This window comes from Toxorhynchites rutilus, chromosome 3 (assembly GCF_029784135.1).
Source record: "Toxorhynchites rutilus septentrionalis strain SRP chromosome 3, ASM2978413v1, whole genome shotgun sequence".
NCBI lineage: Eukaryota > Metazoa > Arthropoda > Insecta > Diptera > Culicidae > Toxorhynchites > Toxorhynchites rutilus.
The window spans coordinates 229,355,940-229,379,392 of NC_073746.1; the positions used below are offsets into that span (position 1 = coordinate 229,355,940).

General features: G+C 39.2%; 1 protein-coding gene across 5 annotated transcripts in view; it reads right to left on the reverse strand.

Annotated features, from left to right (window-relative positions):
- Window positions 1–1,269: 1,269 nt before the first annotated feature.
- LOC129775792 (chitin synthase chs-2) overlaps window positions 1,270–23,453 on the reverse strand; it is an 87,863-nt gene continuing 65,679 nt past the window's right edge. For 2 of the 5 annotated variants that reach the window (XM_055780893.1, XM_055780895.1), the window contains exons 4-12: window positions 12,913–13,442; window positions 11,636–12,850; window positions 11,319–11,581; window positions 10,926–11,253; window positions 9,544–10,868; window positions 9,311–9,487; window positions 2,678–2,881; window positions 2,251–2,613; window positions 1,270–2,187 (exon numbers count right to left, since the gene is read on the reverse strand). In XM_055780893.1, coding sequence (XP_055636868.1) covers window positions 1,966–2,187; window positions 2,251–2,613; window positions 2,678–2,881; window positions 9,311–9,487; window positions 9,544–10,868; window positions 10,926–11,253; window positions 11,319–11,581; window positions 11,636–12,850; window positions 12,913–13,442 — 4,627 coding nt within the window. In that variant the 3' untranslated portion in view covers window positions 1,270–1,965. Of the gene's footprint in view, window positions 2,188–2,250; window positions 2,614–2,677; window positions 2,882–8,837; window positions 9,015–9,310; window positions 9,488–9,543; window positions 10,869–10,925; window positions 11,254–11,318; window positions 11,582–11,635; window positions 12,851–12,912; window positions 13,443–18,870; window positions 19,395–23,453 lie in introns of those variants that run through there. The other 3 variants (XM_055780892.1, XM_055780891.1, XM_055780894.1) reach the window with 3 other exon arrangements.

Genomic DNA, 23,453 nt, shown 5'->3' on the forward strand with positions numbered 1-23,453 from the left:
CCATCACTTGTTGTGCAAAATCTGCTTTGCAATTTAAGAAACGTTTTCAAAACGTTTCCTTGGCGTATTATCCAGATAATTTGATATTTATCTCCAATTTTGTCTGAATAATCTTTTATACAATGAACAGTTCAGCATATTGTTTTATTAAGTATTTAATGCTATTGTTTGACCATTAATCAACTGACTTCCAACAGCTGATGAGTGTTTGTAGGGAATCGCTTAAGAGATTTTTGTCCAATAAGATTAATACCAGGCCACACAAATCGATAGTAACTCATCAGAAATTTCGGGAAGTCTAATTTAGAGGCTCTTGTACACCAAGCGATCACCACCTGATCCTGCATTTGGGGTATGATTTTTCAACAAAAAGTTTGTTAAATTCAACTCTCCCAGTTTTTTCAATATAAACGAGGGTTTCTAATCCTAATTGCATAATGGAATTACCTCTAAAATTGGAACAAGTTATTGCCCTAAACTGTGCATATTTCATCTAAACCGGATCATTCTAACGATGCTAAACAAAATCATTTAATTCACTTGAAAAGAATGAATTTCTTTATCTTTCATTTTCCTAGAAAGAGCTCTGATCGTGTCATGGCATATCGCTTATTGAATTTGAACTGAATTTGAATGAAAAGCGTTTTACTTCCATCATTCACATCATCAAATTTCCATAATAATGCACCAATTTTCCATGGATGAAATGTATTTAAAATTTGTTTGTTATAGCATCCATCAGCTTGTTCTCGCTTTTCTTCAACAATTTGGAATGTCCCCTCGAGCCGTACTACATCAATCTAAACTATAAAGCTATAAAGTTAGTTCATTCTTGTTCGTGGTGATCAGAAGGTGCTGTGTCTGGTGAATACGCTATGTGAGAAGAGTGTACCATCCATCTTGCGTTATTGATTCCTTGATGATTCTTTCAGTGTCCGACCGATTGTTACCGTGAAGAAGGATAGCTTTGCGACTATTACTCGTTATTTCTGATCTGTTTCTCAATAGATCATCATTCAATTTGTGCATTGACGTTTTTGAATAAACCTTTGTTCAGTTCGTATCGGGACGCACTGTTGGTTTTACTACAGAGCTGCGTTACTTACTGTGTGTTAGAGATAGGAATTGGGTTGAAAAAGAGCAGAGAGACGTGGTTCAAAAGCCGTTTTTCAGCGTTACGTGATTTGTGCACCACGCCTTATCAAAAAACGAAAAGCGCTTTGAAGACAGACAGGACTTTCTTTCCTATGACGCAAAATCTTCAGTTCGTACCGTAAAAATATGTATAATATTTTTTTCATTCTGTATCGCAGAAATTTTGAGATTTACTAAAAAAAACCTTCGTTTGACAAAACATGGGTGATATACAAAAAAAAGTGTACCGGGGAAAATAACATAATTTCAATGAAATGATAGGCATATTTACAATAAGATATATATTAGTAGTCGTTGCACTTGTTTGTGAAGGTCGGAAACGAAAGAAGTATGGGGCCTAAAATTGACTTTATTCTTACACAAATAAATATGTTATAGGCGACTCGAAATCAGTTTCATTTGCAACGTTTCAATAATTTTTTCATTCAACCCAAAGCATTAGATTTAGCTCAATCTTTTCGAATCGAAATAGAAGAGTTGTTTTTTATGTTTTTTCTTCTTTCATTTAATGCTACGTTAGTGTTTAAACTATTGAGTATTGCTTCGTTCGAAGATGATCCTTCTGGTCAAGTTTCGAAACGTGAGTATATCAATTGGCAGTTCATAATAGTCAAATGTTTTTTCCTCTGTTGTACAAAAAAGGGCAGTTGTTTGTTTTTTTTTCAACTGAAGCAGTTAGCATTGAGTTAAACTGTGAAAAATGAGTTTACACGTTTTCGATTGAATCATCTTCCATCTCTTCCAATTCGTTTCTTATCCCTAGGAACACATCCAAAACGGGAGTGTATCGATCTCACCGAAAAACTTCTATCACAGACGCCCGTTGTTGTTGCTCCATGTGACTTGATTGCGAGTTTGCAGTCTCAGAGAGTTGCGATCGTCATCTTCAATCACCGGTTCGTAGGCTTGGTTGACTTGCCCCGTCACACCGTAGATTTCACCACCAGGTCCTCCATTGACATTGAAGATATCCTTCACGCTAACTCCAGCGTTCGAAATTCGCGTGGGACGCGGCGGTACATTATTATTCGTCTAAATTTAAATCAAATCAATTAAACGTCAATTTACATCATACCACATAAACATCAAACTTACGTTGGTGACTCCAGTTATTCCATATTCGTTGTTAGCCCCTAGCGTCTGCATCTGTGATTTCCGCCTCTCGGCCATCACCGAGTTCTTGCGTACCTCCAGGGCGCGTATAGTTTCCCGGCGCATCGTCATTCTTCGTGTTAGGATTGGCGTTCCGCTGTTGTTCTCGTCGGCCGTCAATTTGAGGAAACGTTTTTTGAAGGCCACGTCCAGCGTACCAATCTGTCGCCGCGGCTGGCGTGCCTTCTCCAAGTTCTGGATCGTTCGCCGGCGCGCTATTCTATCCGGTCCGCTGCCAGAGTCGTTATCATAGTCTCCATCTATACCCTGGAGCCTCTGAAGATTCTTGACGATCTCCACCGCGTGCTGTGTGGTGGTGAATGATAACCATTGTTAGACCTAAATGCTTGGTCTTTTGGTGAACACTTACCTTGTCTATTAGTGCATCCTGTGAGAGCTCCTCGGGTTTCTTATTGCAGCCCCAGTTGAGCTCGGTGGAGGCAAGAATATGGGACAGAGTGCCGAAACGATGGAACAACATAGCGGTGAACTGGATTATAAGAATCAACGCGAAGAAGAACACAAACACCAATCCGATCGGTTCCAACTGGAGGTATTCCTTCGAGATATGAACCTAGACGATAGTGAGTTGGATTAACACCCGCTCAAGAATATTTGTATGGAATGATTGAAGGTTAGTCCGTTTTTAGCGAACAACAGATGACCGAAAACGATGCACATGCACGAAGCGAGATCTTTGCTTCCGTCACACTGGTTCTGCCAACATGTTTGTACATGCTATGGGAGTAAGTTAGTGGGACATGTTTGATGCTATTGTTAATGACAATGAGATGATGAATGTACATAATATAATTAGCCACGCAATGGAAAATGACGAGATGGATTTGTGGGGGGTCCGGTTTTTGGAGGAGGGTCGTCATGTTTTTATGGTTCATATGTGGTCATTTGGGGTTCATTAGGTTTTGTGTAAGGTCGGGTTTTAAAGAACATGTACTGCTGTCGCACAATGTTCTGGTGATGATTGGTAGTACCGGTTACGTTTCATCGGGCACCAGTGCTTCATCAATTGCTCTGCATTCGCAAGCCATGCTGTGTTACGCTCTTGGGTGTGACATATCGTATAGTGTGTAGGAATGTTACTTCGAACGTTGAACAATGGTTTCAATTGATTTGTTTCTTACTTTGGAATAAATTATGAATAGATGGTATAGATATAAACGGTGAAAATTTACACGGGGAAACGGAGAAAATTACAAATCGTATTGTTCGTAGAATTATATTAGAAGCCGTTGACTGCGGATAAGGGGAATTGCATCAATTTCAAGGTGCTGGGTAGAACTTTACTGTGATAAGCAAAGATTTACCAGCATACGGCTGGAAATCTTTTTGAAAAAGTTGAAAAATCGTGATAGTTTTAATATTGGATCCAATCGGACTGACGATACTGAGTATTTCCGGTCCTTCCCACATGACATTCGGACGTTGACAGAATAGAATAATAGAATAAAATGTTGACGGTTATCATGCTTAGACTTTTTTTCGAAGGAGATTACGAGTATTAATTGGGCGGGTGTCCGAAAAACGATCATACCAGAATATCAGAAAAAAATCGAGGGTTCGAAGATATTACCGTCGAGAAGTGCTGAGTACTTCATATACTGCGGAAATTGAAATGAGGCATGACCAGTAGGATGCATAGAGACAATAGTGCAGTCAAACTAAACTATTGGAGGGAAGCTACCTCGTTCAAGTTTTATCAATCGGTGTTGGGTATCAACATATTTTCATAGATTCACAAGAGCCGGGAACAATGGGAATAGTTTGAACCAGTTAGAGCTTTATATTTAGACTGCGATGTGCGACGGAAGCCAATGGAGTACTAGGGATGCGTTTAAATTTAATACTTCCACAGTGGCGAACCTGTTATAGTCGGCTGAATTGTGGAATTTGGTACCCTGTCTGAGATCCCTAAGATGGAACAACTATCGATTTGACATCAATTTGTAAATAAAGCATTGTCCATGTAGAATCCGTACGCGTTGTATATTTTATAGCACGCAATGTGACCACCAGTGCAGCGGTTTGTTTTCAGATAATCCTTTTCCGGTGATTTCCGGTTTTCGTGCAGCGAGTCGCTAAATATAATATCGCCAAACTACACAACCAACGTATATGAATATCGTCAAAATGTGTGTGATGTGCTCGGATATTTATACGAGAGGAGCGCAGGCTCGAACGAAGTGTAGTAGTGAAACTTACGAACGTCAACTTATTTGGTAAAAAGCTGAGAAACATTAAAGCAAACACTGGGCTTACAGATAATGCAGTCGTAATGAAAAATGTTTTCAATAAAAAGTCGAACTTTTTTTTCGATGCGGGTAATATGGACATATAGTGGGGGGAATATGGACAGGTTTTTAATATACGAAGCGTAAAATTTTATCACTCATGACAGGAATAGTTTTATTCAACCAAGGTCTGGTCTTTTTGAGAAAGAACATTTGCATAGTTCTACTCACAAGGGCTTTTCCCTATTCACAAACACGGCTCATTGATGCTTAACGTTGCTGAGCCAATTGAAAATAAATTATTTAAAAAAAAAGGTCTGGTCGTTAAATGATGAAAAAATCAAATTAATCCACCTAGAAGTGATATTGTGGTTTTCAGCGATATAAACGGACAGACCATCAACTATTTTGCTTTTGTTCCAGTCAGCTTCTAGACAGTCCACCTTTGGCGATTTGCGTTTCCGGTTATTGTCGCGGGGCATACTTAATATCATTTCTCTGTTAACTTACAAACCGAAATATAACAATCAGCGTATTGAATTTAGAAATTAAACCACTCAAAATGCTTAACATCGAAGGTGCAAAAATTACACCCACACGCGGAATCATATATGATTTTCGGTTTTTGTTTCCCTTTCCAGTTTTTGATCAGTATTCATTGTCATAGGAAGTGAGTATTGAAAACTTTTTCGCAGGGAAAATGTACAGGATAGAATAAAATTCATACACTGAATAAAATTCATACACTGACGGAGAAATCGTGTTTGTGTATTTCCCTACATTTTATTCAGTTTAGAGGTTTGATAGGTCATACTCAGGATTACATGCGAAAGTGTTCGTTTCTTGCTAGAGTTTAAGCTCGCAATTATGTATTGTGTGTTGCGGTGCTATATGCAAGTGTTGGTATGCAATAATTGAGAGCAGAAGTATTAAATATACGAAACTGTTAGCACAAATCCAATTCAGCAGTGTTGCCATTATTGCTTTGTACCTCAGGAGTGCCCAGACCAGAGTTTTTTTTTGTTGCCATCGATAATTCAGTATTATATGTTACGTGCGTATCGGGGAATACAGGAGTTCTGTAGATGATCTTGTTAGGTCATCGAAAGTTGTTTTCCACACATATCAACGTGACGAGATACTCGATTATACACATGTTTTCGAGATAGCGAAATTATAGGAGCTCTGGATTACCTTTTCAGGTTTCCGTCATATGACTGAAACTCCACGTTTGAGAAATCACATCACATACCGCAGTGAATCCAGATTTTTTACCCTTACCACTTACACTCATCCTTCCCATGATATTCGCTAGGGAACCACGCCATAGAGGCGACCCTTCTGGCTTTCGGGCGACGAATATCATACTAACATTCTTTCCCTTCCCCTGGTGACTGTAAGAACGTGGCCGGCGTCGTTATCGACTATTTAAATCTCGATACATCGAAACTTGCACAATGGGAATGGTTTGCTACTCTCAAGCGTCATTCGGTGTGTTCATTGTCCAATTTCATTCGTTCAGGTCAATCACGGAGAGCTACTACGAATTGTACAGCCTACCCAAGCTTAAGTTCAAGTATTCATTGTCATAGGGTGGTTTAAATAAAAATGAATACCATGTAGAGAGGGTTCTCATCAACCGAAATTTGAAATTCATGATCTATATAAATAAAAATGGAAAGCCAAATGTGTTGATAAGCGGAAAACCCTAGGAAGGAATGGTCCGATTGGTTGTCGTATTTATTTTGTTGTGTTCGTCTCTTCCCGTAGATCAATATAGTGGAGAGAAAAATCGGAAAATTTTCGGAAAACTCTGAAGGAAGATCGTAAAATTAGGAAAATCGAATTCTCATATGTTCTAGAATTACATCATGATAAGCGTTGTTAGTCCATTCGAGGTTTACGCCAATGAAATTTGATTGGCAAGATATTTGTTTCTGTGGAACGGAAACCAAAGTTTAATTTGAAATTGTACAAAGAAGAATGTCTCAGAACACGCCTGCTGTCTTTCATAAAAGCACACAAAGAACCAGTTTTGTTTTGGCCTAATTTGGTGAGTTGTCACTACAGCACAACAGCGTTGACAAGGACCTGAATCTACTGAATAACCTCCAATTCCGCCCAATTTGTTGGGCAATTATGAAGCGAAAGCTTGAGAAGACTAGTAAAACGAATCGGGACACTACACAGATGATCGGGACACTACTTCAGGTGTGCAACATTTGATGGCGGGTATCACAAGGAAAGTGTGTAGTTATTTCAGGAATGAAAAGAAATAATGTTCATAATATTTGTATAGTAAAGTGCAATAAAATATATTTGCTTTGATTGATTAACATTTTTCGTTTGTCAATCCATCTCCGAGGTATAAGTGAATCTTTCACACGGATTCTAAGTGGACAACGCTTCATAGGTCGCTCAATCTCGGTAGTAGCTAAAGGGTGCTAATGTTTGATGGTGCGGTTACTCTGCTGGAGAAATGAGTATATTTTCGAGGCTCAAATTTTCAAGCTTTTGGGGGTCATTTTAATTACTCTACAAAATATCTACTATTTTGAGAACGACGTAAATGCATCGAAGTTTGCAGATGGCGAGACATGTCGGAGGACGTCGGAAACGTGATCGACACCTAAAGTAAGGACACGAAGTGATTGAAGATATTCGATCAGATGATATTTGGACAATGAGAAGATCAAAAATGTGGACTCAAATAACCCCAGATCGAATCAGGCAATAATATTAGACACGACTGATTGGCAAGGTAGCTAAGGATAGCTTCGCTGAGTAGCTAAATGAAATTTTGCAAAACAAAATTGGATTATGACTTCCTGCGTTTTAGTCTCGGAATAAGCGGTTTATACTTTGAAAAGAGAATCGCCGATCATTACTTTCTTCCAGTGCACGAGTCCCGCGTGAAATTATTTGGTCAACATTTGGGCTATCCACGAATCGATCCAATATGTTACATTTTCTTTGCATTTTGAATATAATTAAGCCATTTGCAATTTGTTGATACAAATGGGTAATGTCTGTAATGAATAAGCGGACCGCGATGAGCTTTCCATTTCACCGTTCTCAAAAAAAAATTGGTCAAGTTATACTTCCAACTCTTTTCTTAAGTCGTGAGCTTTCCACGTTGAAGCCTCTCATGGTCTCCCTTTGGTCATGGGCTAACGAACACCGTATAACATCCTGACTACAACCTAGGCACCCATTTTCTTCACACCTGTATCATTCCTAAGGCTTCGAGGTGTTTTGAAGTTGCTTGTTCAGTTGCTTGTTGATTAGGATAGAACTTTTGGTCAAGTGCCTCCAACTCTTTCTCTTCAAAGTCTAGCGTAACAAAATAATAGTTTTCTAAAGTTTTGCTCGATCATAATGTAAAACAATTCATATTTTCATGGTGTTATATCAGTAGATGCCCAAGTTTACTGTAGGACACCTATAATCCATTTATTTGAACCGAAATTAATCGCTAAAGACGCCGAAGAAGGAGGAGTTGTACACCAAATAAGACACGGCAGAACGAGGAGGTGAATTAATTTTCTTATGATGAATGAAGAATGGTTGAATAAATGCGGCTGTTCATTTGAAACTAGCGGGTTGTTCATTTTTTTTCCAAACGTGGTGCTAGAAGCGCACCGAGGATGTACGTTTAATACGTGGGTTATACTGAGATCGGCACGTTGTCGGTGTAGCTGATCAGAAGTCTGTACTATTATTCCATTCCTCTATTGTAGCTATATCAGTACGATAGAATTGCGAATTATGATTCCGTCATTGCGATGACACTTTTGTTGCGTTCGGGTGAACATTTATACATCGAAATATTTTAACATAAAACAAAACATGGATAAAAAATACAGTGATAGGTACTAGTGTTTCGTGCAATTGAGGGGATTCTTAGCTTAGTGTTAATTACTGACATTTGCCTTTGTGGAAAGTAGTATCCAGAACACCAAACCGCTCGTAAATTATTGATATTTAACAGTAAACACATGCATTTCTGTACCACAATGAAAGAAGTAGAAGATATATTAGGAGAAGTTCTGGATGTTAGCCTTTGTTTTTTTTTTATTTCGGTTGAAATTAGCTAGGATGTTGAGGGGGTAGTGAATGCCTTCCCCAGGTGAATCCCAAGGATAATTGGCTGGGGGTATCCAGTACTGACAGAGAGAAACGCCGGCGCGAGCTGGTGAGATGTATGGGTATGTGTGGCACAGAAATTAAGATTAGCAGGGGGTACATAACAACAGTAACGAAAATTCGATGGTATCAAACCTCAGCTGTCACTTCATCATAGGTTATGTTGGTTTTAACGCCCAACGGCCAAACGATGTGCAGTTTGTCTTTGTTCAACTGTAGCAAGAACACGATCAGCACGAACAGTGCGTTGAACATGAAGAAAGCAAATACAGACTTGTTTCGCAGCTCGATCAGGTCGGACGCGATACGTGCCTGTTGATGTTGTCGTCGTTCGGTAGCGGTTGTCATCGTTGGAAGTCAGAGTTTGAGTCGTATTCGCGTCATTTCGAGAATTACAGTCCAAATAGTTTTCGTTTTGTGATTGATTTACAGAATGCGTTTCCGCAGTCCGGGTCGATTATTGGTAGAAAAAGAAAAAAGAAAAAAAAAGAAAACAGATTATTATCTGTTGGAACAGGAGGCATTCAAACGTGATATTATAATCTTCAGCGTGTTTACAGTCCGAGACGATAATGACCAATCGATTTCGAATGCCTCCTTAATTTTACCTCCTGCGTTGCTTCGTCGTAGGTGATATTAGTTTTAACACCCAACGGCCATTTGACGTGAATGTGATCTTTGTTCAACTGAAGCAAGAATACTATCAGTACGAAGAGGGCATTAATCATAATGAATCCGAAAACGGACGAATCACGCAGTTCCTTCAGATCGTGTGCAATACGTGCCTAAAATTACAAAAAATATTAATACGGTTCCTTGTTTATCGTTTCCTCGAACATGCCTGTTCCTCCTTATTCTGGTCGATTGGGTACAGATACTGGTCAATCATATCCTTCCAGAATTGTATCTCGGTGCTAGAGATGAAGTCAACTTCTCCCTTTTTCAGATCAGGATCCTCTATCCAATAGGGATTGGTTAGGAAATCGCGTTCATTTCTCTGCAGAGTGGATGTTTCCGATTCCGATTCTTCGTCGTCTTCTTCGGTGTCTTCAGCAACCGATCCAAGATGATTTTCCTTCGATCCGGATGACACTGTGCGCTTCCGATTGTGATGTCCGTGTGGATCTATGTGTTTCTCCAGCGTTTCGATCTTCTTCGTGATGTCTCCGAGTGCTTCAGCAATGTGAATCAGCTGGGCCTTTTCATCGGTTGTTTTGCCGTGAGTACACAGCAAACAACGGAACAGTCCGGCGATGGAAATCTCAATGGATCCTTCCTCGTCGGGGTTGGATCCAGTACCACCCTGGAGGAACCCAAGTAGAGACTTTTGTTTCGCCTTTTTGGCAGCCTCCTCTGCTTCTTTTTTCTCTTGTTCCATTTCTTTTTTGGTCTTCTTCGCCACAACCTCACGGGTTCCCCAGGAGACCACGTTCAAGTTGATGATCGAGTAAAGAATCAACAGCAGATACATAGATGGAATGGAAAGCAGGTAGATTATACCAGATGCGATACACCAGAATTCCTGCGGATGAAGACACGCTGCTATGAAGAACGACCCCGTCATTGCAATCAAGAAAATAGCCGATGGACTTCCGATACCGTCCTCGCCCAACTGCAATGCCGTACCGACAATGACTGCCATCATGATAAGGGCATATACCGTAGACAGAATCTGCGCCAGGAGCAGCTGTATGTTTGATTTACACGTGAAACAGACCAACATGAACAATAATATGGGTATGATGTTGTAATAGAACGAAGTCCAGTTATCAATCTTAAACGCAGCGACGAAAGCCCCCACCAACATAAGGAAAATCGTTCCCGGGCCAAGGATAGTACCACCCATCAACATCGTTTGGTAGAAGATGTACAACAACGAGATGTTGTCGTTAATCTTGATCGTTCGTTTATAATCCATAAGCAGATCCATGATATTGGCGATGGTGGACGGAACCCAACGACGACGTTGATTGTAGAACTCGTTGAATCCTTCCGGGCAGTGAGTGTACGCATCAGAAGCAGCTGAATATTCGACACGATAACCTCTCTGTAAAAGTAGCGTACATAACCAACGATCCTCTCCCTGATCGTACTGTACGTAGTGCCGAGCTTCATCGGAACGGGTGGTATATTTACGCATAACATTATCGTCCATCAGACCTTTACCTGTTCCAATAAATTAAATGTTAGCCAATACTTTAATGTTCACTTCCCTTGCATTACCTCTGAAAAGAGAAAAACATCCAGGACTACAAAGTACACAGCCAATCATATGTTCGGTGGCCTTCTGCAGCCAATGACCAATAGCGTATTCGAATTTCTGATACCACACCATAGGACCGGATCCGATGGGATGAATGCGTCCACAAGCGGCTCCCAGATTCTTATTTTTCTTCATCAAATCCACCAGTAATGTGACAGCGCTCGGGTTGAAATCGATGTCTCCGTCCAGTGTTAGTAGATAAGTATTTTCAGCCATAACATCTTTACGATCGACCGAAATCGGTAGTTCCATGAGACGATGTCCGAGAAGGTAGTACATGTACATGACCTGTTGGGAGCGGTGGATAGATGAGATGACTTTGATGATTACGCAATTTCACTTCCGTATCATACCTGAGACCAACGCTTACGATGTCGAATGCGATCTTTATCCTTAAGATGTGAGATAAGTTTGGTCTTTCCGGGCAAAGTCCACACCAACCGTCCTCCGTATGGTGTTGGGTATTTTTTCGGTGGTCGCAATCGTATGTTGGTCTGATGAACCTCTGACGCAGCTTCATCGATGGTGTCCACTAGAATTTTCACGAATCGGTTACACTGAATATCATCATCGCTGTGATCGGAAATTTCGAACGCGTCATCGAAGAAAATGTGAGCTGAAAACAAGACTCCAAACAATGCTTGATCACTTAACCATTTCACAAACTTACTCTCAAATTCGTAATAATCCGGATCCACAATTCTCAGATACTTCTGCGCTACCCGTCTTGCACACTGATCCTCATCCATTCTCATAATCGATTTCAAAAACACCATCATCTCCTCCTTCGTTTCATGCCACAGTGTCGCACAAGCGTAGATTCTTGTAATGTGATCGGAGGACTTCACACTTGGTCTCGGAAGTGCCGAGCCGTCCGTGTGAACCGAAATAGTTTCGTAATACTCGTCACCCTTCTCCTTCTCAATTTCAGCTAAATCTTCCGTCTTGACATCTGCTTGATCATCGCGCCTTCTGTTCATTGCCATCGATTGATCGATCAGCAGTGCGTTGTACATCGGAGTAACGAAAAGTTTCTCAGTGCTGGCCAAACGTTCGCACTTTGGCGTCCAGATGTGCAGTGTGATCCAGGTTTGCGAGAGAAGCCACAGCAACCAGGCCCAGGCCATCTGCCGGGAAGCGAAGTCGCTCAACCTGAACACTGGAGGACTCTCGAAGAACAGATAGTCCGGGATTGTACCATGGAAGAAGCATGGATCATCATTTCTGATTCCACAGGCGGCAATTAGGAGGGAAATTGAAACTGGGATCGTGAGATTCACTGGAAACGCGTAGCTGAATCCTTGAATCAGGATCTTGCAGGCGAACTTGCCGAAAATGTAACAGAGATATGCACCCAAAATTTGGATTATCAACACATAGACGACCGTATTGTACGAAGCGTCAATATCTATAGTGTCACCGGCTTGTGATGCCTCGACAAGATCTGGAAGAGCCGAACTGAATGCCACATTTACTTCCTCCACGACGATTTTGTGCGGACCGAAACCGATACCAAACATGGTGAAGAGATTTGCTACCTCATTGCCTTGTATGAATAGAATCACTAAAACGAAGCAGAAAAATAGTATAATTTTCCAGATTGACAACAACATGTAGGTGAAGTAGCGTGTCTGTTTAAGATCTTCTTTGACGCGTCCCATCGATCGGATAAAGCCGAATGGACTCTGCGCTGAGACATAGTTCTCCCACCAGCCGCATGAAATTAGCACTGCTGAAACAGGGATCATCCATAGCATAGGTCTGTTTTCCAGTAATGGCCACACAATGAAGCCAGTTATTTGCGCTGCGAGAGCTGCCAGATCTACGATTGTTTTCACGGCACGCTTTCCTTCCTTATTTGTTCGTGAGAAAAGTCCGAGCATTCCTTTAAATTAATTGCATGCGTAATTAGTTTTTTTTGTCCGCCGGATCGATCACACTACTTACCCGGTATCACGCAGAGGCAATTGGTCAACATGGCTCCTTTCACTGAGTCAACTTCCGGCAGGACAACGAAAAACAAAAGCACCAAACCGATCGTGTGGAATGACTCCATCAGGAACACCAGTAGGAAGTGAGATTTCAGTGGCATCTTCATCGATTTGAAGAAACATATTCTGGTGGATCGAATGAAGGCACCGATCTCGGGGACCGAAAATGCTATCATTATCGCCCACATCCATGCTATCCGTTCTTCCTCGGGCAGTGACACCACGAACTGTTTGTCTCGGGCCAGGTCTCTGTTGCAGTAGGTGATCTTACGATCCCGTCGCAGCTGTGAGGACATAAAAAGGATGCTCCCTTTGGCAACCACGCCACCGGTTAGCACGATCACGAAAGTGACGAGGTATGCTAGGATTTTCATGATTTTGATCATCATCTCGAGACAGGCCGTGTCGGCCATCGAGCCGGTGTCCTCCTTGATCGGAGGGTCTCGAAAGACGTCCCATCCTTTCGTTTCCTGTACGGTGCGCTGGCTGTAATCGCGGGAAAGAGAAAAATATTGGGATGTTAGAAGAAATGGATCCGAGAGTTCATTTTGATTGTATTACTGACTGTACTACTGATGAAACATTAGATCGTGTGAGGCATCTTCGTCAAGAGACTGAACAATACATTTTATGAATGTAAACCAATTTTGTGGATCAGAGTGAGTCATAGCAATTATTAGGAACTTAACTCAATTCTAGAGAAAATCTAGAGAAAACACATTCATTAGAAAAATTTATTTCAATAAAAGTATTAAGTTCCGCTGAACCTAAATACCACCTTTTTTGCTACGCCATAGTGATAGCAATTGAAAATCATTTTATTTTGATTTCAGTCATATTTCGGTCGAAATGTTGTTAATCATAAGGAGTTCGTTCGGTTTATTGGCCAATGCTGACTACGCCTTTTTGGCGAATCCCATCCAAATGTCATAAAACTCATCAATTTGTTCCATTTTCCATTTTCGCTTAAATAATTGCGCTTGTGTTATGAAATGGATTTAAGTAGTTTAAGAACTGAAGTCTATTAAAACGATGTCTTTACGAGTACATTTCGTCTTAGAATGTGCTCCAAATAAAACATACTGATTTTATGGTATGGTTATTGAAATTAGATATTTCGTTATGGAAGGAACATCGTTGGGCGAGTACAAATAAAAATTTACAACACTGTCAAAAATCTTAACAGTTCAGATGCAAATATGTTCCTTATATCCCTTGTGCCACTATAATACAAATAATAATAAAACAGAAAATGAACTATTTTTGTCACAGACATATTTTTTTTACCAAATGAGCAAAGTGAGTATCCAATGTATCCAATCCAAAAAAAAACTTGACCGATTGCGAATTGAACTCAGTATCTACATACGTACTAGCCGTGAACATATAATATAAGGAAACTCCTGCTTTACTATTGTAGATTTCCGAAAACAATCTGCTAATGCGACCGTTCTCGAGTCCAGAGATCAATACTTCAGAAGACATCTCGTTATGACCATCCACTGAATAGATAAGTTTAAGAGTATTCCGATTGGGCTATCCCAAGCGCCATGCCTGATTCCTCATTAGACCCATCAAATGATTTTACTTTTCAAATGATGAAGTTTATTGACGTGAAGCGTGAATAAACATGTTCATCGAAATTTGTAATCAGAGCTGCCACAACCCCGAAAATGTGGTTGTAACCATCTATTGAAAAGATGAGTTTACGAGTATTAAGGTTGGGCTATCTCCAGCTTTCAATTTTCACTTTGGATCCCTCGAAATGAAAAGAAAATAAGTTCTTTTTTTTGTATATCTTCAATCTCAATTTTCTTCGCATGTCAACTCTTGCGATTCTCAAACAATTTAAAACGATGGATTTTCTGTGATAATTGCTCGATTTTGAAGATTGAACATTTTATTCTCGTTTTATCGAGTACTAGCTGACCCGGCAAACTTCGTCCCGCCCAAAATTTGTTTTTTGTTAGCAATACCTTCATACATTCACGTTTTCTTATTAAGCGTAAATTCATGAGTCCAATCGCAGAACTGTCCATTGATTGATCTTCTAATCAATAATTATAGAATAATTGCTGAAAAATTCCTAGTACTTCTACCAAAACTCATCATTATAATATCAGATTATTTTCAGATACAATTCTCGTCCAATATTTTTCAACCACTTGCAAATAGCATGTTTCTCCGTTACATGGAATAAATGTTTGATATAGAATATATGATAGAATAAAACAGACCCCTCTCCTCTTCTCCTCTTAGAGAGAGAGGGAGGGGGGAGTGTCTAATCACCATAGAAACGTTTTGGGCCCTCTAAAGACCCCCCCCCCCCTAAGGGAGGAAGGAGGAGTATCTATCCACCATAGAATCATTTATTGCACCCTTAAATATCCACATGCCAAATTTGGTTTCATTTGCTTGATTAATTCTTGAGTAATGCAGAAATTTGTGTTTCATTTGTATGTCAAATACAGAAACTATAAAATAAATATTGATTCTAGAGATGAAACGGATATCCGGCCTATCCGGCCAATATTTGCTATCCGGCTGGATACCGTATATTGGAAAAAATCCACAATTCCTCATTAACACAACATAAATAACGGACGGCGCCAGTGGTTGTGTGGTTAGCGTAATGGCCTCACAATCCGATCGACCTGTGTTTCCAGCTGGCGTCGTTGGGATTTTCTGAGGCAAAAAATCTCTGGTTACATCTTCCTTCGGAAGGAAAGTAAAAGATAAAAGATAAAAAAGATAAAAAAACAACATAAATCATAACGAAACAACTCATTTTTTTTCCTGAATGCGACTCTAACTATTATTTTCATTAGCCACTTCGTTGAAACAGTCCTAAAAAACCCTGTTGAAGATCACTTGCAGAAAACTTGAATCTCTATTAAAAGAAATCCACTGAAGCGGTAAATTTATTCATAGTTCATTATTATTATGTAAAAATGTGTTTATTTCTTCTAAAATTTTATCCTTTATTCGCTCCATGCACAGATGCAGTGTCATCCAGTTTCGTATTCGCGAATAAAAAGCCGAATATCCGGCTATCATGCCATGAAGCTATGCGGTATCCGGTCGAACTACTATCCGTTTCATCACTAATTGATACCAATTTCACTTTTTTCCTCTACTTAAAACTGATGTTTGTCTACGAAAATGATCCTAAATGGGCACAAAAAAGTTTATAAATAGTACTGGGTGATAGAAAATTAGTTTTGCGCTTTTTTGAGTAATCATGAACTGTTTTGTATCAATCAAAAAAAATTTTTTTGCTTCGATATAACGTAACTCGATATAACGTAACGAGAAAAAAAAGTTGTCTTATATCGAGGTATAACTGTACTCTCGTGCATTGGTACGACGGCGCCGAAGGTTGTCTGGAACTGCCTTACAGCTCACAGCTCAGTTTAAGAGATTTGCCCCACAAATATAAACATTTCAACACTCTTAAAAACATGTGCTTTTATTCGTGCCGTTGACAGTGTAACACAGTATAATACATCTTTTCTAAGCAAAATTAAAAAATCAAACAAGGTGTTCAATATAAACTGTGCCCCAATAATATTAGAGATAAACAAGTTTGAGCACCACAAAGGGCAACAGCCCATCAATTGATGATTGAATACATTTCCGCATATTTTCACAACTATAGAATCACTATAGAATCTATAGAAATGTAGTATATAAAAACTATCTTCATTTAAAAGACTGGCCATTTGAACTTTATGTATGTACAGTCAGAAGTGCAATGAAGTACTTCAGAATCATTTACTTCTGTTTTTACATCAATTCATAACATCCGGAAAGTCAAGGCATGGTTTATTGAATGGGGACTTCAGATTGTGGACTAGTCAGCTTGTTTACTAGATAAAACCCTATCAAGTACTTATGAGAAGTGATCGTACGAATAGTAGATGCTGCTTACAAGCAGTATGAGTGATTTGAAGAACTTAAACGTGCAGTATCCTCTGCGTAGAACGAGATGCACACTACAACATGGCGCAACTTGGTCAAAACCACCCCGAATAAGTTATTTGATCTGATTGAGAACTAAATATGACCTACGAATTAGAAACTTGTTGCAATTCATGTAAAATTGACGTTAATTCTGTAAAGGAGTGAAAGTTTTTTCATCTGGTTCTATAGTTATGAAACACTGGAATTTTAGTTTTTTGGTTGTTTCTCGCCTGAACACAACAATAAAGTGCAAATGGCCAGTATTTCAAAGAAGATAGTTATTATGTCCTATATGAAGTATAGATTATATACTTCAATTGAATCGACTTCTTAAATATCTCTGGAAACTCAGGAAAAATGAGTGGTTCTATAGTTGTGAAACACAGTGTATGTACCATCGATGAATATAGATGGTAATCAGAAGGAGCCAAATCTGGTGAAGAAGGCGTATGCGGAAGTTAATCCCAATTGTGTAGCTCAATCATTTCCTCGACCAGTCTCCCTTCCGACACATCAAAGTTCCTATTGAACCGATGATAACAGTGCAATTTACAGAGAGTATTCTCGCCGCGAGCTTCCACCAACATTTTATGCGAATCGGAAGCGTTTTTTTAGTTCATAGCAAAAAAAAACAAAGATGTCCGTAGATGTTCACATATTCCAAAAAAATCTAACTTTTAAACTTTAACATTAGCATGTATAACTATAATTGCGTGGATTTCGGTTTCATACTTGAACCTCTAGTGTACAGTAAAAAGTAAAATTCATCCAGGTTGATTTCTGTGTCTTCGTTTATCGACTGATCATTGGTTTTTCACCATATGATAAATACTAGTTAGTTGACATATCTTGAAAAATATCATGAGATCTTGTATATTTTTAAAATCAATTTTGGCAAAAATATGAACCAATGATAAAATGAAACTGATAAAGAGAATCTATGAGAGGTCATGAAGTTACTAGAAATATATTGTAATATTTGACGGACTGAAGCGCATTCACTGGAAAAGCATGACAGGATTTCAATTCGAACCGAAATTGCAATAGCATAATAGAAAAATAAGTTGCAAGAGGAACAAACAAGAAAATGAAAACGAAGCTTCGCATTTAAATGGGACCGCAGTCACATTAGCAATAGCCGTAAAGAAATGGATTCGAAATGAAAAAGATAAATGTATAATTAAAGCTGAAACGGTTTGTTGGTACCGTCCGAGTTTGTATTGTGTGATTGGCGGCGAAAAACGTTATCACTATAATCATTACTGCACCTGTTCTGCTGAGCAATTATGAAAATACGAAGATATTCCAAATTAGATCACTAGACTGGGGCATACCCACTTGGGAAGTGCTATTGAAATTATTGATATATGAGTCATGGTGTAATGCGTTTATTTGTATTGATGTTTGTGTCGCGTGTTACTCGTACAAAACCTATTCGAACAATGGGTTGCAAATTGTTTTAAAAAGTATTTCAAATCCAATAAAATCCATTTCTGGTATAAAAGCTATAAAAAATGAGTAGAAATATAATAAAAAATTAATGAAGCAGACGACCAGGAAACGTGAAGCCTTCTTACGCACAATTTCAAGGTTTTTAAATATTTTCATTTTGTCGGCAGATAGTACACTTCCAATGTGCTATGTTTTGACATACCTTCTAATATATAAAATAAAAGTATGCCGCATCATTACCAGCATACAATTGAATGGTTTTTCGAAACATTTGCGAGGCATATGCATACACCAGCACGATTAGTACACTGGTGAGTTTTGCAATGGTAGCGATACAAATCCGCGGATTTCAGCATAGTTTGAAGCACTCGAGCGCTTCAATAATTTAATCGTTTAGTGAAAGTGTTTGATCCATAACCTTGGACCACCTATGGGTTACCGAAGACTGTGTGTCATGTTGAAAACGTGCAAATAAATTTAGCATAGTATATATAATTACATTAGATACTCATCCTCCTCATCATCGTGCGCAACACGACAATAATAGTGACTCTTGTTGCTAACATAGTTTCCTTCCCGGGGTTTGCGGTTACCAATTTGAACTTCTTCATCCCCGAAATCGTCCTCTTCATCACCAGTTACACCGTACACATTTTCTTCAGCCCCCATCATGGTGGCAGGACTGAGATTTGCTGCACTAACCCTCCTATACATGGTTTATCCTTTCAGCACTCATCGGGTTGACAATCTTATCTGTCACCCAAATATCACTCAGGTTACACTTGATCACTCTGGGAAACACTACACTCCGTCCCGGAACTAGATGTCCATCAGCTTCTGCAACTGCGTTTGAGTCTTCCCTCGAGCGAACTGAACTCCCTGCCGACTTCGGATTGTTCGTTCGACTGAACAAATGGAAAATAAATTTCTTCGATGCGCATCGATCGTGCCGCTACCGTTGCGCACACATTAGGGTATTGGATATTGGCGTTTGAGTTTTGTTACCACCGTTTCGTTCCGCGGATGTTTATGCGGTCAGTGCTTGCGGGAATGATTGCACTCGAGAAGCTAATTAAAAAAAGCCCCATCCGTCACTCGAGAGTGAGAGTGTGATGCTTCACGCGATTCCAGATCTTGGTGCTGTCTGTCTACGCGTACCTATTTTCCACGAAACGGATAGACACGGCGTTAGGCACGGACTCTTCTGCTCTCGATCGCGGACTGCGAACGGTGCGCTTTCAACAGGGCGCTATTTTGGAGCGGCGGATGAATTCGTAAGGCGACGCAATTGACCGTAACGGACGTTTGCGGCATTCCACGTTTGTGTATTACAAAAACAAATGAAATAAGTTTGCATGTGTGGAACACGGTAGTGTGATCCCATTCGAAATGAGTCGTTTTGTTAGAAATCAGTAAAGAGAAGTCCGATGATTTTTTTAATTAGGCCATAAACAAAATCAGGTATCAATGATAATACCCTATATTATCATTGTTATTGTTTGGAATTTCATTAACATGTTGAGTGTCACGGTTTTATAGCGACTCTATGGAAATTTTTAAACGTATTAGCGCCATCGTTACTTATCGCAGTGGAAGGCATTTTTGTTCGAAAGGGAATGTTATAAGCTTATATTATATTAGCTATATTTATTATCATTTGTTATACTGTCAGTCACCGGTGACTGACGTGGCAGTCAACGTGTTAAAAAACAAACGATGGGAAGTATTTTGACTCGACGGAAAAGCCGATATCGAACAAAGATTCAAATAACATAGTTACTATGAAACTTTTTTATGACGATAATTTACTCACTTTAGCATAGCCGTTGAGCAGTTCCTTTTTATGATTAGAAAATTTTGTAGAACCCAGATTATTCGCGAAATTGGGTGGCAAGGTCAACCAATATAATAACCAAATCTGTACAGATCGTATATTGTATAAGGATTTGGGGCACAATCGAATCCACATCATCATATGCCTAAAGAACGGTTTTCCATTATCAATGACGGATTAACACAGGTGACGAGCCTGGGTATGTTGTAGAGATGGGCGAGCGCTCACGAGCCGTTCATTTGAGCCGATCCGTCAGAAAGAGCGTACGATCTACGGTTCTTTAAAAATGAGCCGCGGCTCTGAAATGAACGGCTCAAATGAAGAACCGTTCAATTGAGAACCACGGTTCAAAAAAGAACTGCGGTTCATAAAAGAACCGTGTTTTTTTTAAGAGCCGGCTGATTGGTAAAGAACCGTGGATCGTACGCTCGTTCTCACGAACCGTGGCCTGTTGCAGTGAGGAAGAAATATATATTTCCCATGCTGCTTTTTAATTTTGGCGGATTACATATTTTCTGGAAACCCCATCAATATGGGTATCTAATGAAAGGACTTGACTAGTAGGACACAGGTATTTATGTGAAATGGAAATCCAAGATAGCGGCCGTTATAAAATGACAGACTACCGTTCTGAATTATATTTCGGACAAGGCGTTTGATGCAGAAAACATATCTGAACTATATGCACAGGTATTATTTAGTTGATATTTTGAATAAATTAGTTCAATATGCTTTTAAGCTGTCTACTTTGGTACCTATTTGATTGAAAACATAAAAAAATCATCGAATAAAATGCACAGCGGATCATCCGCTCGGGGTTCCACAGTACAGTTATTTATGAAAAATGTAAATCCAAAATGGTGACCGTTACAAAATGTCAGACTACATTTCTTTTGAAAACCCCATCATAGGGGTATCAGAAGAGAGGGGTTGTCTAGTAGAGCACAGTTGTTTATAAAAATCCAACTCCGAGATGGCCAATTACTTTTTTCATGCAACTCCCGCATATGGGTATCGAATGAAATGATTTGACTAACAGAATACAGTTAATCATGAAAACATTCCATTCGAAACATTTTAAAAATGTTTGGGATATAAAATGAGGAGAAAACTGTGTCGTTATCGAAAACTGCTATATTCTCCCGATTGATAATTCGACATGATCAACATTATATGGATCAGGAGAAATCAGTTCTAGTGATTATAAAAAACGCTCTGTAATGAATTTATTCCGGAGCTGGTAAAGCGATTTACAAATCTTGAGTCAGATGAATTAATAGCCTAACCAATACTGCTAGTTCCTCACTTCAAGCAGCGAGGTTTTGGGGATAATAGAAAGTACAACTATGCACACCACTCTTCGATAAGCACGCTAAAAATGACATCCATAGAATACACGCCTATGAAACTACCACGAATCGTTGGTGATGAAACGCGGTCATCTGTATGGGAGAAGTGTGATGCATTGGTTGGTCATTTTCGATCCTCACATGATCCAAAAGCTGTTGCAATCTCTATTGTAGATAAACATTCAGCGGAACCACATTTTCTGAGAATAAGCGACCCTTTGCTTTAGTGGAATAAAAGGAAATTTATCTCTCCGCGACTCTACCTGTTTTTTTGAAAATATTATATTTTCCGGCGACATCGGTACCATGTGAGCGAGTTTTTCCGAAAGCAGGACAAGTTTGCAGTGAAAGATGTAGCAGACTTTCATCAGATAACATTATGAAACATTCTGATAATGTTTATCAATAAAAAAAGTAAAAAAATTATTGTGATAGAAATATATCAGAGAAAACCTTCAGTAAAGTAATATTTTTACTATTCTCTGCACTGATTATTGTTTTAAACCTTATTTTTATGTCTTCCATTCTTTATATGTCCGAATAAACCAGTTCTTGAAAAGAGCCATCGAGCCGCTCAAATGAGCCGACTCTTCTCATTGAGCGCATGGCTCTGAGCCGTTCACTGAAATGAACCGTTTTGCCCGTCTTTAGTATGTTGGAACGAAATCAATCAAACAAATTATAAGAGTCACCACGACGCCTAAAATTTATGTAAATATAGTTTCATCCTGCAGGCTAATGAGCGGTTGTTACGCTGAAAAGTTGAATAAATACTGCTAACAGTGCCGCTAACATGATCACACCATAGTAGAATATTTTCAGTGCATTACGCTCTAAGTACTTGGAACCTGAACAAAAATTGAAAAAAAAACAGAAGCGTCAAAGACATTCTTAAAAAAATGTGTTCCATATACGGTCAATCTGGTCCAACGTCTGCCACGAGTAAACGACTGATATGTTAATACATATTCTAAATATTGTTCTTAAATTCAACGAATTCTGATGAGAGTGCTTAATAGTTCAAGACCGAAAAAGTAGAATGAACCGAATCCTGTATGGTAGAATATCTCGGCCTCGTATCTGGTTGCATATCCTAATTTGCTTTCGATTCAAAGCAATCAGATGATGTCCATAGAACTACATCTCGGGGTCTTTGTTAAATTGCTGCGCGTCCGTTTACTAAACGAACCATCATGAGTTCAATTCCAGAACCATCCATCGATTGATCTTTTTCAGTGCTAATGAACTTTGTAGTTTAAAACTATTAAACTATGTGAACAAAACATTAACATTAAAACATTAAAAACATGAATGGCTTCCGGAATGATCTCGTCTGCTTCGACCTGTTTTGTATTTACGGCATCCTAAGTGCTCTATCGAATCGTGTAGATCATATTTTGATCATATTTGATCATATTTTCACAGGTACGACGGTGCAGCTGTTCGATGGGTGCTTCATTTCCGAAGCTCTTTTCATATACGTTGCGACCGGGACTCCCGTTACGGCCGTGGGATCCTTCGTCAAAGAAAGTAACTCGACTCCAAAGCCCACCACCCCAGAACGCATTCAAGGCGGCATATAAATCTCAACGAAGTATTACCACTTGAAATGACACAAGTAATACCCTCGTTGAGTAGGTAAAAGTTACAATGGGAACGTTAGTGCAATCCAAGAATATATACGAAGATCACACAGATTTATATAAATGAATACGGAAAACAACATAATCGCATTGAATTTAGTGTTTTTTATTCAGTTAATATTTAAAATCAGATCTAAAACTAACGTTTAGAAACCGGAAATTTGGAATTGGATTCGTATTCCAAACTTATAAACTGATCATAAATGAGGGGCTTAGAATTAAAGGGGTGTAAGTGATTTGATCGATTTCTCTACAT